General features: G+C 39.7%; 2 protein-coding genes across 2 annotated transcripts in view; both read right to left on the reverse strand.

Moving 5' to 3' along the window:
• The window catches only part of LOC145401238 (RNA helicase Mov10l1-like), a 217717-nt gene extending 212068 nt beyond the window's left edge, over nucleotides 1-5649 (reverse strand). Inside the window, exon 1 of the mRNA XM_080273572.1 lies at nucleotides 4868-5649. Coding sequence (XP_080129698.1) covers nucleotides 4868-5570 — 703 coding nt within the window. The 5' untranslated portion in view covers nucleotides 5571-5649. The remainder of the gene's footprint in view (nucleotides 1-4867) is intronic.
• A 142-nt stretch (nucleotides 5650-5791) lies between these two features.
• Nucleotides 5792-19695, reverse strand: part of LOC145401974 (uncharacterized) — a 33416-nt gene continuing 19512 nt past the window's right edge. The window contains exons 3-4 of the mRNA XM_080274079.1: nucleotides 19356-19472; nucleotides 5792-6167 (exon numbers count right to left, since the gene is read on the reverse strand). Of these exons, the coding sequence (XP_080130205.1) occupies nucleotides 5982-6167; nucleotides 19356-19472 (303 nt within the window). The 3' untranslated portion in view covers nucleotides 5792-5981. The remainder of the gene's footprint in view (nucleotides 6168-19355; nucleotides 19473-19695) is intronic.

Genomic DNA, 19695 nt, shown 5'->3' on the forward strand with positions numbered 1-19695 from the left:
AGGTTGTAAGTATCCCAAGAGAGTAATGAATTTGACCAAGGCATCAACATCAATCATGTTTGCATGCACTGCATCAGGAAATCTCTTACCCCCCTATGTAGTCTACAAATTCAAACATCTGTACGACACCTGGACAGAAGACAGTCCTCCAAATGCACATTATAACAGGACTGCCAGTGGCTGGTTTGATGGAACCACATTTGAAGACTGGTTCTTCAAAATTGTTATCCCATATGCAAAACTACAGATGGGAAAAAAAATTATCACTGGAGACAAATCTTGCCAGTCACATAAGTGTAGCTGTTGTCTCAGCCTGTGAGGAAAATAATACAGATTTTGTCCTCTTGCCCCCAAATTCAACAAATATAACACAACTTCTTGATGTCTGTGTGTTTAGGCCAATGAAAGGTCACTAGAGAACCCTTCTAACCGAGTTTAAGGCAACCTCTTTAGGTAGAAAATATCCTTCACTCCCCAAACCGGAGTTCCCAAAGCAGCTAGCAAGACTTATGGAGAGATTTCAAAAAAATATTAAGCAGAATGTTCAGAGTGGCTTTAGAAAGTGTGGAATTTTCCCTCTGAATGCAGAAGTAGTTTTATCTCGTGTCCCAGATGCCAGCTGAGCTAGAAATGAACCACCTAAACAATCAAATGGGTCTAGAAACACTACAGTTGGTCCTGCAGTTAACTGTACATGCCACCAGGATGATGCAGGTGACACCTCTCGCAGTAGTTTCACATCCAACATTTCAGCAAGGACAGCTCTTGATGAGTCTCTATTAAAGCTACAGTCCTCAATTAGATATGGCACATCCACTTCTACATCAACCCATGGCAAGAAAAGGAAGATAACTGTTGCTCCAGGAAAATGTGTTAAAGCTAGAAGACTTAGAGGGGGTGCTAATGTTGGATCTTCAAGTGACTGATAACAATTCAGATCCAGATGATCCTGCAACAATATTCGAGAATCTGCCATCAAATTCAAGTGCTGCCACTTCAGGAACAAGCACTGGAAGACCTCAACAGAAGAAAAAAATGACAGCAAAACCTAAGCAGCCTGTAAAACTTCTAGTGAAATCTACACAGAACATACCAACACAGTCATCACATATCCATGAGGAACATAAGCTAACAGAGAGAGAGCTAATAGCTGAAGCAACAATAACAGAAAATGAGACAACAGAAGTGGACAGTAAAGGGGTCATGGAAAGTGAGAGACAGGGAGCCAGTGCAGCAGAAGATGAGCTAACAGATGTAACAGAAATTGCAGGATCAGCAGATGAGGAAGAAGGTGACAGAAGGGAGGAAGAGGTCTGCAAACCAATGCTTTGTGAGTGAGTTACAGTACAAGTGTGTGATGAAAGGAAGAATAAGAAAAAATGTTATATGGCAGTAATCACTGATGTCTCCACTACCCTTAAAATTTGCTTTTTAAAGCATGTTTCTGGGACCACAAATGTCTTTGTAAATTCAAATGTTCCTGGTGATGACTGCTGTGAAATAAATGTTTCTATTATTGTGATGTATGCAGATGAACCAAAACAAGACACGAGAGAACGAATGATATTTGATGTAAATGTCAAATGTTGGCCAAAGTACAAGGAGATGAGTAAGAGTGAGGGAGATAGGGAGGATAGTGGTGGAAGGAAGAACTTGATGAGAGAGAGAGAGAGAGAGAGAGAGAGAGAGAGAGAGAGAGAGAGAGGGTTCAAGGGAAGGTTTGTTAAATATTCTTTGTTAATTTCCAGAAGAACAAGAATTATGATTCTTTTTATGTGCTACTACCTGTGCTCAAGACAGAGCTGGGTGAAAAACTTGTCGGCATTAGTTGTGATTTTGTAAGTGCCAAGATTAATTTAAATAAGTTCCTCATAATATGCGTCGTGTATCCAGGATTTTTGCCAGGGAGGGCAAACATTTGGAATATTTCCCCAAAATATCTGTCGCCACACTGGTGTGAGTGTCCCAAACACACACACTTTCCCACATTCGTGATACAATTATTTTTTTTCTATTTTCTTTTGCAGTTTTGTATTCTCTCTCTCTCTCTCTCCACTTAGCACATATGTGTAAATTAAAATTCGTTGCCGCACCCACTCTCAGTCTGGAATGCTGTTTTGTACTACTGCTGTGGTGGAAGCTAATAAAAACTCTGTTTTCCACTACCTATTCTTTTAGTTTGATTCTCACTGGCTCAGGCATCAGGGGTGGTGCATATGTAAAGACTGACCTAAGTAAATACATCTGGTGGGATTAACCTCTCTTAATCCTTGACTCAGGTGACCACTCAACCTGCCCCACTCAGCAGGGAATGATTTTCATATCACCTGAACTGTACTGTACGGTATAGAAAGGATTTTTCCACTATGGGAAAAAAAGAAAAGAAAAATGGCATAAAGCTATTCATCCTGAAAATTTTTACCTAGAAAAGTGGGGGGGACAAAAGATACTCTGTCCCCCAGGCTCCTAAAAGTGTGTGTGGGGGAAGGGGGACACAACCCCTGTCCCCCACCCAAACAAGGTCCCTGGCACACATATTTATATCTGCTTTTTTTTTTTTTTTTAATGTGAGGAAGAATGAACCAAAGGCAACAAGCCTGCAAAACTATTCCTTCCAAGAGAAAAACAAAATATAAGAGAGAGCCAAATTCAAGATCCAATCATTTCCAGATGCCTGGACACACTGCGTTTGAAAAACTGGAGATCATAGGAAGTAGGAAATACAGATATAGGGAGACAGTTCCAGAGTTGACCTGTTGCACAAATGAAGGACTGGGAGTAACAGTTAACTCTTGCATTAGAGAGTTGGACAGAAAAGGGATGAGAGTTTGCTGCTAGACGGGTGCTACGCGCCCGTCGTAGGGGTGGAGGAATGCATGCAGACAGTTCAGAGGAGCAGCGACCATTGAAGTAGCGATAGAAAAGAGATAAAGATGCAACAGTGCGGCGAAGAGACAAAGGTTGAAGGGAGTCAGTAAGAGGAGGAGAGTTAATGAGGCGAAAAGCCTTTGACTCCACTCTATTGAAAAGAGCTGTATGTGGGGAGCCTCCCCACACATGAGAGTTGTACTCTACACAGGGGCGAATAAAACCCTGTATAGAGTCAACAACTGTGCAGGGGTAAAGAAGGAACGGAGTTGGCTTAGCATACCCAATCTCTTGGAAGCAGATTTTACAAGAGATGTAATATGATCTTTCCAAGACAAGTCCCGAGTAAATGTAGTCTGAGGTGATCAAAATGGCTTCATGCAGTCTTCAAAAATTCTGTTTGTTTCAGTTGTTTGTAACAATAATTATGCAGTGTTTGTTTGCAACTGGCTAAAGGGTGAGAGGATATGGCTGCAGGGTGAAACGATGTTGCTGAGGGGACAGGAAGGCCATTTTTACACCTCATCAGAATTCAAGTGCAAAACATCATTAGAGCTCTAATATTAACCATATAATCTAAGGTGATAGGGGAAACTGTTACGTTATAACTGGTCAATTATTCTCAAAGGTTTTATAATATTTAGTTTAGCTTTCAATCTGAAAGGAAATTATTGCTCCCAAATAAATATTTTTGGAAGTACAGTAGATAATACTGTTTAATATACAAGTGGTAAAATTAGGAAAACTGTATTGTCATATAAGAACTATGCCAAAAATATCTTTCAGCATTTCCCCAAAATTTTCCCAGGGGGTACAAACTGCTCCCTCTGCCCTCCCAGTGGCTACGTGTATGATAATATGTGTCTTAAATTGCAGATATTATCATTAACTAATTAGTAAAATGTGCCTTTATAATATGATAATATTGTTAAGTAAAACTTAAAACATCCAAGAAAATAGTGAAGTCAAATAATCAGGTAAAATATCACCTTTAATTTTCCATTAATCTTCCAAGAGAAGAAATTATTAGTCAGAAATGATTGTTAAGTATATACAGTAATAAGGTTTGTAGCTAGATTTATATTATCTACATGTGTTCCAGTAGGTTTTATTTAATCAAAGAAAAAATTAAACTGTTATTGTGTTTATATCTCATTATAGTCATTAGCTTATTTTGTCAGGGAGTGCCATTATTTTTGTGCTGGAAGGAGAACATTCTTTTTTAAAGCCCCATAATGTCCAAAATGGCCCCACATACGGCCGAGACTAAACTGGGAACCCAGGACAGTCATCTGCATTCATTTTCTATTTATATACAAATTTATACAGTGCGTCCAAATTCACCAAAGTCTGAGTACAAATTCTTGACACTCATTACTATAGTTGCTATAATTATATATGAAACATTTTAAATTTTTGACTATGATTCGATACCCTAGTGGACCAGCCCTACATACAATACTTAAGATCTTGGATTGAACTAAAAACTAGATTACATGGCACAAAAGAAAGAAAAAAATCGTCCGAATTCACCCCTGTTCATAGTACAGTACATGTACACACCAAAATGCAAACACAGCCACACACATCCTCCAATTTTACCTCAACACACTACACGAATGGTTCACCACAAACAGACTCACAATAGCCCCAGCCAAATCTACAGTGACCCTTCTCACAAACTGGACAGCAGAACATGGTCACATTCCACACATCACCATAAACACCTCCCTACCACACACACACACACACACACACACACACACACACACACACACACACACACAAATCCTTGGTGAAACATACAATACATCAATGTCATTTAAACAACACATCACAAACATTAAAAGTAAATTAACACCAAGACTCAATGCCCTACATTCACTTGCCTATACAACATTCGGACACAACAAAGAAACCACCACCACAGCCTAAATAAAAAAAATTCTGTATGGAAACTAACAAAATGTGCTTACCTTCCAAAAGAAAAAAAAAAAAATTATATATTCAAGTTCTGATAAAATAAGCTTACCCTCCAATAAATCAAAGTCACAGCTGAAGGGACACAACTGGAGGTTCACTGAGTCACTAAGGGTCATAATGTCTCCAGCCAATCTTGATACTTGTCCCATGAAAGTATTCTTCTGACCCACAAGCTGCTCTGCTAGACCTTGCCTTCTCACAGGATCTGCAGGCCATTTCTCTGGTACATTCTTCTGTGACAGTGGTGTAGGTAAGATTCTTGGTCTATTAACCCTAGATATTTCTTTGATGTCGTCACAGCATGATGTGATGTCTAATTCTTGAGAACAGTTAACATTTTCATTATATCCATCTCCTCCACTGGATGTATAATTGTTTATTTGATCAATATCCCATTCCTCCTGTATCAGCTCAGCTTGGATCACTCTCCATGCTTCATGTCTACCTTTTCGTTCAGCCACACCCCGCACATAATCGTTTTGGCCTACACACTTTACTGCTGGAAATTCTGAAGGATCACAGTATATGTCATATGCAATTACAATACACGATTTACTCAAAGAGGTCACTCTGCCTTCAAAGTGGCAAGATTCCATTTCTGAATCAGGTAAACATATGAAGTCTTTAAGATTAGGTCTCTCTGTTTCATTTACCTTAGATGCATTGAAATCTCTGTTTCCTGAAAAGTAATTAAAAGCTTTCTGCACAAATGACATCATTTTTTCTGAGTTTTATTGCAGGAAATAACACACCATACTGTTCTTCACTATTCCACAAATACAGGAGAATCACTTAGCGCTCTTATACTGTGGATTTCCTGATCCTCGTACAATATACAGTCACCCACAAAACAATTTACTTTGCTGTATTAACGACTTTCAAAACTCTGAAAATCTTGACCTTAACACAATTTATTCTCAAATTATACTTGCTACTTGGAGTGATCACTTAAAATTCTATTGCAGAGAAAATACCTGTACATCGGTAATTAAGGCAGAAAAGTAATATTCAATTGTATAATATACCTGTATCACATTTTCTTTCAAACTTCTGATTCAGTACAAGTAACAATACTGTACTTTACTGCAGTAGCAATGGAATTTTCTTATGGCCAAACTCAGAACCTTTCCTCACTGTTTCCCAATATATTTTTCAACTGGTGAATACTTCCAGTCTGTGTCAGCAATATGGTCCAGTTCCTTGCGGAGATCGCGCAGCCGTTTCTCATGCTCCTCTTTCTTCAGTGCAGCCAAGGACGACTCCACGTTGTGGTCAAACCACAGTTTGGCCATTAGAGTTGACATGTGGTTTGGGCTCTAGGAGAAATATGATAATTAAAATTCATGTTTCTATCTATCTACCTATAGCCAGAAGCCATAATCCCGCAAGGGGTGGCTGGTTGATTTTAGTTAGCTGTTTTATGGGAAGAGGCATTAACCCTACGCCAACCCACTTGCTGATACATAGGGAACATGTATTGAGTGATAATATGGTTACCACCCAGCACTGTCAATGGTTTCCTAAATTACAGGAACACATTTGGCTTGTCACTCAATGTAAAGCCCCCTGAAAAGAAAAGAGTGATTAAAAGGGACAGGAAAGATGAGGGAAATAGGAAGAAAGGAGGGCAGACACAGAAAAGGAATGATAAAAAATGAAGGAAGACATAGGCAGCACATCAAGTGAGTGGATGATGGTCGCCACCATCTACCATAAAAAATTCATGTAATTTATTTTTCTTTTCATACCTTTTAAAACAATACACCTTTAAAAATGAGACTACCATATTTTGCACCATCTAAGATGCACTTTTTTGTCTCAAAATTACCTTGAAATACAGTATCTCCATGCATCCTCGAGGCAAGAGATGATGAACTAGGCAGAGATTAGCTTGACTCAAGTTAGAAGAAACTCTTTTACAAATGACCATCTGACTGCCTGGTAATCATAGATACTTTCTAGAGTATACACACCACTGATCTGGTGTAAAAAATAATATGAACTTCAAGTATACATTCAGATTTTAGAAGCACGCAAGATCAAGAAAACATAAAAAACTCATGGTGCATTGACAACTGGCCATTTCAAGATGTAGTGGTTTAGTGGTACAGCAGTTTAGTGTCTAGCATACACCCTGCTTTATCAAGCTAATATGACCACTGGTGAACTGCCTGCTAACCTTCTGAAAGGCAATCATAATCTCTCCACAGGCCATCCACTCACTAACTAGGAAGGCACTCACCTTGAAGAGATGCTTGCTAACAAGACTGTTGAGTCACCATAAACTTTTGTCACATATGGAAATTCAATCAATCTTCTTAGGCTGGTTCTCTTACTGATATTTTGTTTTATTCAAAACAAGAGTATCATAGAAGGAAACAGTCTTCTATCAGTTAAAATATGAAAAACAAAACTACGTTGGCAATAGCTAAGAAACTTAGGGCTCAGCCAATTACACTACTGTACTTTATTAACAAAATGGAAATCAAATTTACTATGCAACATAAGTAATACAATACAGTATCTAAAATTACCAGTGCTTGACAACCATTTATAGTAGTGTCTGTCACTTTTGTTTTCACAGCAGATGAAGCAATCAAAGAGTGATTGCTCCCACTCACTCTCTGCCTCACTGCTGCCCTAGCAAAGCTATCATGGTTGGCATAGGTGAATGCATTCCAGTGTGTGTGTGTGTGTGTGTGTGTGTGTGTGTGTGTGTGTGTGTGTGTGTGTGTGTGTGTGTGTGTGTGTGTGTGTGTGTGTGTGTGTTGATCAAAGAGTGATTGCTCCCACTCACTCTCTGCCTCACTGCTGCCCTAGCAAAGCTATCATGGTTGGCATAGGTGAATGCATTCCAGCGTGTGTGTGTGTGTGTGTGTGTGTGTGTGTGTGTGTGTGTGTGTGTGTGTGTGTGTGTGTGTGTGTGTGTGTGTTGATCAAAGAGTGATTGCTCCCACTCACTCTCTGCCTCACTGCTGCCCTAGCAAAGCTATCATGGTTGGCATAGGTGAATGCATTCCAGTGTGTGTGTGTGTGTGTGTGTGTGTGTGTGTGTGTGTGTGTGTGTGTGTGTTGATCAAAGAGTGATTGCTCCCACTCACTCTCTGCCTCACTGCTGCCCTAGCAAAGCTATCACGGTTGGCATAGGTGAATGCATTCCAGTGTGTGTGTGTGTGTGTGTGTGTGTGTGTGTGTGTGTTGATCAATGAGTGATTGCTCCCACTCACTCTCTGCCTCACTGCTGCCCTAGCAACACTATCATGATTGGCATAGGTGAATGTATTCCAGTGTGTGTGTATTTACCTATTTGTAGTATACAGGAATTGAGCAATGCTCGTTTTGTCCTGTCTCCATATCCACATTTATCAAGTCTACCTATACACACATGAATGTTTTTCTCATGCACCACCTTTTTGTCTAAGTTGTTCCAAATATTTAAGTACTTACCTAATATACCTAATTGTGATATACACGGAATGTACTATGCCAGTGGGTTTCCGTCGTTGTTTCTCAATAAGTCAAATTTAGCTTTAAACTTGTTTAGGTTTTTAGACTGGACGATCTCTTTGTCCAGGCTATTCCATAAGTCTATACTTCTGTAAGGAAAGATATATTTCTTGATATCCTTCAAGCAGCTTGACTTTTTCAATTTCATGCCGTGTCCTCTTGTTGCTCTCTTATCCCATACAAACAGATCTTCTTTGTCAATTTTATCTACTCCCACCATGGTCCTGAACACTGCAATCATGTCTCCCCTCTTTCTCCTTTCCTCTAACAAAGGCAAATCCAGTTTTTCCAGCCTCTCTCTGTATGACAGGTCTGTCAGACTGGGGACCATCTTGGTTGCTGTTCTTTGTATTCTCTCAATCTTGTTTATATCTTTCTTTTTGTGTGGGGACCACACTACCGCTGCATATTCTAACCTGGGGCGGATCATGGCCACTATCAATTTTTTCATCATCTCCTCATCCATATAATGAAATGCTACTCTTATGTTAGTCAAGAGTTTATAAGTCTCTCCAACTATCTTGTTAATGTGCTTTTCTGGTGACAAACTATCTTGGACCAGCACTCCCAAATCTTTCTCTTCTCTCCTTTTTGTGATTAATTCATTACCCAGAAAATAATTCAGTGATGGCCTCCTGGTGCTTTTACCCATTTCCAATATTTTACATTTCTTTACATTAAATTTCATTTCTCACGTCCGGCTCCAATTGTGTATCCTATCCAAATCCTCCTGCAGTATTTTACAATCCTCTTCAACCTCTACCTTCCTCAAGATCTTTACATCATCAGCAAACAGACTGTTCACTCCATCTACCATATCATTTATGTAAATCAGGAACATTATTGGCGCCAACACGAGCCTTGAGGGACTCCACTTGTTACTTCCCTCCATCCAGACATCCTATCCTTTCTTACTGTCCTCATTTGTCTGTCTCTCAAAAAGTCTCTCATCCATTCCAGAAGTTTCCCCTTCAGTCCTCCTATATATTCTAGTTTCCACATTAGTCTCTTATGAGGTACCTTGTCAAAGGCCTTCTCTAAGTCTAAGTACACACAATCCACCCAACCATCTCTCTCCTGTACCACGTCAATCGCTCTTGAGTAAAAGCTCAACAAGTTAGAAACACATGACCTTCCACTTCTGAATCCAAACTGACATTCAGCCAAAATATTCATCTCTTCCAGATATTTTATCCATCTGTCTTTCAGGATTCTCTCACACAATTTTGCGACCATGCTGGTTAGAGACACTGGTCTATAATTCAGGGGTTCTTCCCTGTTTCCTCCCTTGTAAATTGGTACCACATTTGCCTTCTTCCATTCTTGTGACACTTTCCTCTCTTCCATTGAGCATACGATTAAACTGTGAATTTTATCCGCCAGTTGTTCTCTGCATTCCTTCAGTACCCAATTAGAAATTCCATCAGGTCCCGGGGCTTTCCTTACATCTTGAGTTTCCAGTAATTTATACACTTCCTGTACCTCCACTTTTATATCTTTTATCACCGGAACATTTCTAATCACTCCCTCCCCTTCCACAAACTCCTTTTCTTTAGTGAAAACTGACTGGAACCATTTGTTCATTATTTCTGCTTGCATTGCCGCATCCTTAAAGACCTCTCTTTCTACTTTCAGTTTGGTGATTCCTTCCTTATGTTTCAGTTTGCCATTAACAAATCTATAAAACAGTTTGGGTTCATCCTTGCATTTGTCTATTATACCTTTTTCAAAATTCCTTTCTTCTTCTCTACGTATTCTTGTGTATTCATTTCTTGTTCTTTTATATTCTTCCTTTGTTCTGTTGTTACCTCTCTTTCTCCAATTGTTCCACGCCTTATCTCTCTCTTTTTTTGCTATCATACACCTTCTATTAAACCACTCCTTTTTCCTGTTTTCTTTCCCTCTTACTCTTGGTACAAATTTTTCCACTCCCAAATTATAGAGGTCTAGAAAGATATCCCACTTCCTCTGTATCTCTCTTGTCTCTCTGAATTTTCTCCAATCCGCATTTTCAAAAAAGTTTCTCAATCCTGTAAAATTTGCTTTCCCAAAGTTGTATCTTCCGTGTCTATGAAGCTCGTCTCTTGGCCCGACGTTCCCTATTAACATCTGGAACTCAATGACCACATGATCACTTTTTCCTAAAGGACAGAGATATTTCAATGATTCTATTACATCTGGTTCTTTGGTAAACAGTAAATCTAACCTTGCTGGGGTGTCCTCACCTCGAAACCGTGTCTCTTCTTTGACCCATTGCATCATCACATTATTCATTATTATATTTAATAACATAGTGCCCCACGAATCCTTGCCGCCTCCCGAGTACCATTCCTCCCAGTTCACCTCTTTACAGTTAAAGTCACCCACTAAAATTATATTATTGCTTTTCTCAATTATTTTCTGCAAATAGCTAGCCATATCTGACAACATCTCATGGTATTCGTCATCCTTCCATGCTCTCGTCTTTGGGGGAACATACACTACCGCCATATTTCCCTTAACATTCTCTCCAGTTTCTAATTTCATATATATCACTTTAGCCCTGCCTTCTCTCATTTCCACAGTATCTACATTTATGTTGTTCTTCACTGATATCATCACTCCTCCTCCCTTTTTTTCTTTTCTGTCTTTTCTCCACAGTTTGTATTTACCATCTCCCAAATGAACATCAATATCTTCTCTTAATTTGGTCTCTACAAAGCACATGACATCAGGTTCATGTTCTCTCAAGAAATCGTTAATTTCGATCCTTGTCGATATGAAACCATCAACATTAGTATATATCACCTTCAAATTATTTTTGACGTTTTTAATACCCTCTTCTCTTCTACTCTCTGTCCGTACCACTTCCTCAACTTCTGATCTTTCACAGCCATCCCCCTTAGTTTCCGTCACTTCTATTTCCTTAAATATCACTTCCTTACTCTCATATCCATTACTCTCCAAAAAAAGTATTACATTCTTCCTCTGTCCTCTTATCATTTTTATCCTTTACTTCTTCCTTTAATGATTTTAAAACTTCTCTTTCTTCTTCATTCAGATCTTTTCATATTATAATATTTTCCATCCCCCGCCTCTTTGCTTAATTTCCAGGTCACTTTAAGTATCTCATTTATTACACTTTCTGATGTAAACTTGACTCTCATTGGTCTTGTTTCCCCTTTCTTATAAAGCCCTATCCTCCTTACTTCCTCAATTTCTTTTACCCACTTGTCTCCTTCGGGGTCAATCTTGCCTAATACTCCACACCAGGTTCGTGTCTCTCTCGAGTCTTATGAACCTAACCCTTTCTTCCTCTTCCCTGTTTCCAAACATTACCACACATCTGTTCCTTTCTACAGTTTCTCTCACTATTTTCTCTTTTTTCTTCAGTATTTTCACTACATTTTCTTCCATTTTTTTCTTGTTCATTTCCCTTTCTTCCTGGATGATCTCTCTTAAGCTGACCACTTCTTTCTGTTCTTCTTCTACGTGTGCCCACTTTGCCTTATGTTCTTCTACTACACTACTCACCTTCTCCGTTTTATTAGTACTCTCTTCTAGTTTCCTCCTCAATTCAACATTTTCACGCTTCAAATTTCTAATCTCTTCATTCGCTATCTCATTGGACTGGATCAGACTCTGTATGGTACTATCCGTATTTTCAGACACATCTTTTATCACTATATTCTCTACTTTCTTTTCAAGTTCACTAATCCTCATAATTAATGTTTTAACCAGGTCCATAACATTGGTATTTGTATCAAATCCTTGAAATTCGAGTCCCTCATTGTTTACATTTTCAGCCATGTTTGATGTTGGTTAAAGTACCAAAACAGCTGTTACCAAAAAAAACTACAAACATTCATGTATACTCTAGCCAATAAATCTTTACATTTTTGGTAGTCTATTAACTTTCATTATTTTAAATTTAAAACAAGACCTTAGGAGACAGGACAGACAAAATTCCTGAAACTACTTAACGTTAGCAGCGATGGCTGGGACGTCTGCTCTCTCCGGCTGTTCGTTTGTGTGTGACAAGAACTCTGGCTGGAGTTGAACTCGAGAAACCTTTGTTAGAATCTGTGTGTGTGTGTGTGTGTGTGTGTGTGTGTGTGTGTGTGTGTGTGTGTGTGTGTGTGTGTGTGTGTGTGTGTGTGTGTGTGTGTGTGTGTGTGTGTGTGTGCACGCTGTAGTAGTGGTAGTAATAATAATAGCAGTAGTTGAGGTAGTTGTCATCATCATCACCATCTGATCCTGTGTTGTCCCATGAGGAGAGTAGGAGCCCAGTGCTAGGCAAGTTGGTCCTGACATTTAAGATGCGCATGACCTGCCTCACCAATCCCTGAGCGACATTACATGAGCAACCGACCCTAACCACCCCTTGGATATAAACCTGCACAGGCTCAATCTGACTGGAGCGCTTTAATTACCCACTAAACCACTCAGCGTAGTAAATGGTTTCCTGGGTTACAGGAAACCATTTGGCTTGTCACTCAGTGTGGAGTCACCCATAGACAGAAGGAAGAGGAAAAACTGAAGGAAAGAAAGCCAGAAGAGGAAGGATGGAAAGATGGAAGAAACAGAGGAAAGGGAAGGCACCCAAGTGCAGCACTGCATTGAGTGGATGGTGAGTGCCCTCACCTACAACCTACAGTAGCACTAACTGAGGCACATTGTTACCAAGGTGTAACAGTAGATATTTTCACTTTACCCAACATGTTTTGAGGTGAATTATGATGTTTTTATTAAATTCTGATCAGCTAAGTATGCTTTAACCCCTAAACCGCAGAGTTGTTTTGGCACTCTTTGTGTGTCCCGCAAGGATATTTGCGCTCCGACAGACTTTGTAAAAATATTTGCCAAAAATCAGTTATTAGTCCTAGAATATTATAAATAAATATACATATAGCACATACCTTCAGCTTTCTCCTGGGATGTTTGTTGAGCCTTCGTCGAGTACCGTAGGACTTGTGGAGACTTCTGAAGTTGGGTAACGAAGTCTCCACTTTACACTTCCCAACACCCCGTAATATGATTACTACAGCCTGATATAATCACTAGAAACACTATTCTATGATTTTCAAATAGTTTGGGATCCATACTCTAAAAAAAAAAACACTGTGAAAGCAATGAAAATTACGAACGCATACGGGCTTCCCACGAATTCGTTCTCCGCTGGTATTCTGTCATTTATTATTCATAAAAACACTCACACTTTATATTCCTATTACTATATAACACTTATACGTATCTGCAGTCTTTATCCATAAGTTTCCTTCAGTAATAGTAGTTTATTGTCACTGTAGGCATTCAATTTCTCTTTCAGTAAAATACGTAGCATTCACTTTCTCGTCCTGTATACTAGCGTGGAGAACGAATCTGTTACTTTCACTTCCATAACTCCCAGTATTCATACATGCTAGAGTGACACTTTCACTTTCATTACTCCTAGTATATATACTCGTATTCTTATGTTACTACTTATTTACATTTCTATTTACATTCTCTATTTTATTTACATTATTTACATTTCTATTTTAATTACACTATGTTATGCACTGTCACTTGCAGTAACTTATAAAACTATTTTCCACTGTTCACTTATATTTACATTCATTGTTTTCACTTGCTGTTTACACATTATTTACATTTCCACTTGCACTGTTTTGAGTCACCAGAAAGATCGTAGTCACTGTCCATCATTATCACTGATAAATTAGCCAGTTCACGTTCCACAGTAGTCACTTAGCTCTTTACCCCTTTCCACACGAGGTTTAGTAGGGGTAGAGGTCACAGGGCCCTTTGCATGGGGCTAAAAAGCGGCGGAAGTGGACAGGCGCGAATCAGACATGATTTCACCTTGAAAGACGACAGTAAACTGAATGCTGTTGCCTAGGGGCAGTGAAGGGCTGCCAATGTCAGCGTGGTGACAGCTGCTAATATATAAGCTATGAAATGACTGGCAGGAAATCTAGACAATACATAATAAATCAGGTAGTTCCAGGTGAATGTAAATATCACTTAGGCTTCTCCCTTCCTTTCTTATATATACTGTATTTTTATTATGAGAACAGGTCATACGGCATATTTCAAGAGGAAATAAACAGGGAAAATTAGCAAACGAGTGCACGTGAGGTGTTGCCAGGTGATAATTAGCCCATTCCAGATGTATGGCAGTATCAATTACGTTTCCTCTTTCTCTTATATATTATTTTGTATAAGAATAGGGCAAAGGGCACATTTCAATGGATAAAATGAGTGGAAAAATCCATCCAGCATTCGGGTAGCAAAGCGCAGCTCGTCAGGTGAGAGGAGAAGGTAATGGAGGGGAGGTAAGGAGGGGGGGGGAGTCAAGGACAGGCGAAAAATGCCTAAATTGTAAACAGTGAATGGGAGTACAGGTGACATTAGCAGAACAAAGTATAGCTGGACACTGGTAGTACTGATAGATGATACAAGCCACCACTTGAAAGCCCAGGCGAATTCAAAATAAAACAGAATCACAAATGTGACGCCCCCGGTATGATCCCTTGCTCCCAAACGTCAAGAAAGTGACGCACCGCGGTTAAGGGGTTAATACTTTCTGATACTGAGGCAAACATATATAGTAGCTGAAAATTAGGCTGTGATACGGAACAGGGTAGACAGGGCTCTTGCTAACTGCTGATGGTTGCGAGCCATTTGGCTCCTATGGTTTCAGATTTATGAGCCAAATAAATTTTTAGTAGCCAAACTGACTACGAGCCAAAATAGTTTACGAGCAATAAATATATTTATTTATATATTTACATACTGTCTATTTTTAAAAATTCACAGTGGCGACATGGAACGACTTAATTATTGATCACAACGTGCTTTTTTGTTCATTTAAGTGAGATTTACTTATTTTGTAGTTTACTGGGTTTTGAAGAGGATGTATTCTCTCCTCGCCAAAAGGTGACTTGCATGTCAAATTTGTTCACCGAAGGGAAAAAATACTCGCATTTGCAAGCTGTGGCTTGACAAACAAGAGCCCTGGTAGAGACAGCTGTCTACCCTGTTCCCAAAAAGCCTCACTAGAGTACTATATTGAACTTCAGTTACAAAACATTTTAGATTTGTTTTCTGTATAGTGTGTATACACAAGTACTACCTTTTGATATTCCTGTGGAGGTGTTTATACACTAGCGTGTGAATAATTAGTACAATTCTCGCTATTTGGGCATTCACATATTCACAGATTTTTCTGGGAAATTATTTAAAAAATCCACAGGAAGATATTTTCTGCTTTCCCATGGCATCAGCTGTTCCTAGTGGTTCATAAGTGATTTTTTTTTCTGCATGTTTCCCGTGAGCAGTACTGTCCTAGAGCTCATCCTGCTGTACAGCACAGAATACAGTAATCCCTCAATTATCCAACATAATAGAGCCAAAGGGACATATTTGGATAGGGGCAAAGCTCAGATGCAGTACAATACCCCCTACTGTGCCCATACTCTACCCAGACCCAACCCTATACCCAGCCTGCATGTACAGCACCCCTCCTAATTCTGGCAGTGTTTTCTTGTCTTTCAGCTGTTAGACATAAATTAAAACACAATGGAATATGCAATACAATCCTAAACACTACGAAAACAGTGCATCATCATCATCATCATCACCTGGACCTCCTTTCCACCCAAGGGCAGGGTGAGGAAAACAATGCATAAACAACAAAAAATCCACAAAAATCCTACCTATATGCACAATACGCTCCTAAATTTGGAAGGCTCTGCAGTCTTTCAGCTGTTTCTAGACATCAAAACACACATTGGAATATGCAATATAATCTTAAACACAAAGAAAACAATGCATAAATGATAAAAATCCACAAATACCTTACCTATATGTATAGCTACTGCAAATTGACTTTGGACCTCCTCGCACAAGGTATTAAAAAACAGAAATCATAGTATATCACAATGTTTGTTCATGAAATGCCATTCATTAATATGAGATCATGTTTCCCCTGTTTTTCAGGACCAGTTGGATGTGTTTTGGCAAGGAATCCCATAGATCTCTAAAGTAATCTAAGGACATTTCTTTGCACCAAACATTTGTCAGTTCAGTCTTGAGGTTGTCCAGATTGGATGTCTTCTTCTCTGCCATGATTTTCTTCATCTTTGCCCAGTAGTTTTCTATCGGATTTAGATCCAGACTGTTGCCAGGCCAGTTGAGGACCTCAATCTGATTATCCTGAAGCCATTTTGTCACCATTCTTGACTTGTAACATGGAGCTGAATCATGCTTGAAAAAGTCACACCCATGAATAGCAAAAAAGTTTAACAAATGATCTTTCAGAAGTTGAATGTACCAGCCACCATTCATCACGAAGTTCTTAAGAAGAAAGTAGAGGCCTCCCCTTCCCATTCCACCAGAGAAACATCCCCATACCATTACTGATTGTGGGTGCTTAACAGTCGGCACCATGTAAGCAGGGTCTTATCAACTACGGGAGGCAGGGTGACGAACCTTGGCAGAATGTACCTGGAACACTTGAAATGTGCTTTCATCTGAAAACATAACTTTTCTCCACTCATCCAATGTCCAGTGTGCATACTAACTGGCAAACTGAATGCACTGCTTCTTCATGCAGTCAGTGAGAAGCGGTTTCTTGGCTGCAGTGCAGCTTGAAAAAACCCAGCTCCTTCTGCAAGTGGTGTTGGATAGTTTGAATTGAGACGTCTTGAATCAGCTGGAGATGCAGCCTCTTCAATTATGCTGCTGTCAGTTGAGTATTCTTGATTACTTCCCTCTTCAGAAGTGTATCTGTACCTCTGGAAGTCGTCGTCCTCTTTCCACCACTATGCTTGTGCTCTGGTACAACATCAGGTGGCAGGCCGCGCGCTACAGCAAGAATCTTCATGATGGTCGACACTGCGTGTCCAGTACATTCACAAATTGTGTTAACAGGGACATTATCCTGCCTCCATGTAATGATACAGACCCTCTCATCCCTTGAGCAGTACTTTCCAGGCATGACAACTTGACTCTAGGAAAATAACAGGGCAAACAATAATGCATACAGAAAAAGATGGAGGTGCAAGTTCGGAGCGACAGGAACACATACCCCCACTCTTGCTTCTGGGCAAGTACTGATGTGCTGAGTGTTTCACCACCTCCCGCCAACACCAGACGAGTTCCCAGTTACTTCTGGCCCAAAAAATTCACTTGGTAGAGGTGGAAACACAAAGCAAAGACAGACAACTCTCCCATAGCAATTCTGTGTGTAGGTCCTACGTCAATTTGCAGTGGGTGTACAGTGCCCCTCCAAACTCTGGCAGTGTTCTCCAGTCTTTCGGCTAGGTAGACATCAAAACACATATGGGAATAATCATTATAATGCTAGATACTGAGAAAACAATACATAAACAACAAAAATTCACGAAGAAATCAAGGATGACGATGGTTACATGAGTTTCGGAACCCATGTTGTCATTCAGCCTGCCATACACAAACTGACTCACTGAATGGAAAGTTACCCACCTAGGCCTATGTCTGCTTCCTTCCAGGCACAAAGAAAAATGTTTCCATGGCCAAATTTGCCCACTGAAATTGGTTATATTGGTATAAATTGTATACCATCAACTTTGCTGGTGTTTATACTGTGAGATAAGCTAATAAAAACACACTGAACTGATAAGTAAAAGTACAGAAATGCAGGCAGATATGGACTTGTTCAAGAGTAAAAATTGCTTCAAATAACTTCTCCACATTCTAGTGCAAAATTCTGCCTGCACAATGCAAGAGCTACACATATATCTAGAACCAGAATTTCACGAGCTTTCTCGTGGTGCCTTCGAAATTTGATACGACAATAATTTTCGAGTAAATCGCCCAAAATTAAAAAGTTGCCTGTGGCAATGAAGGGAGGGTGGGAGGCCTGGGTGGGAGAAGGCAGGGGAGGGAATAGGGGGGGGGGACCAGTGGACTTTGACTGTTTCGTGATGAGGCAGACGGGTGGTTCTGCTCTGCCTGTGAATTAGGGCCTGTATTACTCGCTAGCTGGTGGAAATTTCCAATCGATCCAATCAGCTGGGGGACTTTGACCATTCGGTGGGGAGCTGGACATCCTCGTTTGCTCTGCTAGCAAGTTACGGTCTAATACCTGTGTGTGGACAGGGAGGCCAGTGAGCCACCCAACCAACTTTTTTGACTCAAGGCTGGCTGGCCGGTGATGCTGGAACTTTAATGTCCGGGTACAGACAAATAAATCAGGATATGGACCTAATACAGCCAAGGTCTAACGTCCATATATGGAGCATGACCGGATATGAACTGTCCAGATAAATGAGTGATTACTGTATTCATAATTCATCATCCATCATGTACTGTACAATACTGCATGGCAAACTCATCGTTATCATTGCATTGGTGAGTATAATGCACTGTACCCAGAAAGGCTTGTGGAACATTCTGTAGTGTCTTTTAGAATGTATTGATGTGCCACAAAATGCATTTATGGGTCTCACAGTAGGTCTGTAAGTAATGGGAATAGTTAAAACAGTGAAATCTGTGATTTTTGTGGAAGGTGCGGATTACATGGGAATACCACCCATTTGCAGTGTGGTTGGGTACATAACCCCCACGAATAGCGAGGGCTGACTGTTCAGTTATCTGTTGTCTGTCACATGTGTTAGTGAATGGACACATTTATGAAGAGAAAAAAAAATGAAAATAGTGAAAACTCATCATAATGGGACAACACAGCCACAACTCAACTACAGTATGTGATTATCTAAAAACTCTTTGTAACACTTCCAAATATCACCAAATATTTGAATCTACTGCATTTGCTTAAAGTGTATTTTCAGATGATTTATTGGCATTTTTTGTTAAATTTTTCCCTAATATACTTCAAACTGATGTACAGAATTTTCCAATGGTTTACTCATCTGTGAACAACCAGAGTCAGCAACTGTAAAATACGAGGAATAGTTGTACAATAAAGTTGTGAATCAGATCTAAGCAAATTATACAGTGACATTTTTACACACCGTGGTTGAACCTCTCCCATGGCCATTGTCCTTCGGAGTAAACCACACTGGTCCAACAGATGGCTGTGGCTGGGATGGTGCTGCTGGCTGACTATGCTGTAGATGAGGGTTCCCAGGCTGAACAAGTGCAACATAAGTAGTCACAAAAAACTTACTGCATGTCAGATTTATAAAAAATGTTAATCCAAAATTTTCAATCAGCTACAACAGCAAAAATAGAGGAATACTGTCTCAACAAAAGGTACTGGTGAAGTAAAGGTTTATGACCTGAGAAAAGGCTTGCAAAAATTTGTGTACTGGATATAGTGACTGTATGGTTAGCAGTGCATAAACGGTATAA

This window comes from Coenobita brevimanus, chromosome 6 (genome assembly GCF_032717465.1).
Source record: "Coenobita brevimanus isolate Jiangsu-jjx chromosome 6, ASM3271746v2, whole genome shotgun sequence".
In the NCBI taxonomy this organism is placed as follows: Eukaryota; Metazoa; Arthropoda; class Malacostraca; order Decapoda; family Coenobitidae; genus Coenobita; species Coenobita brevimanus.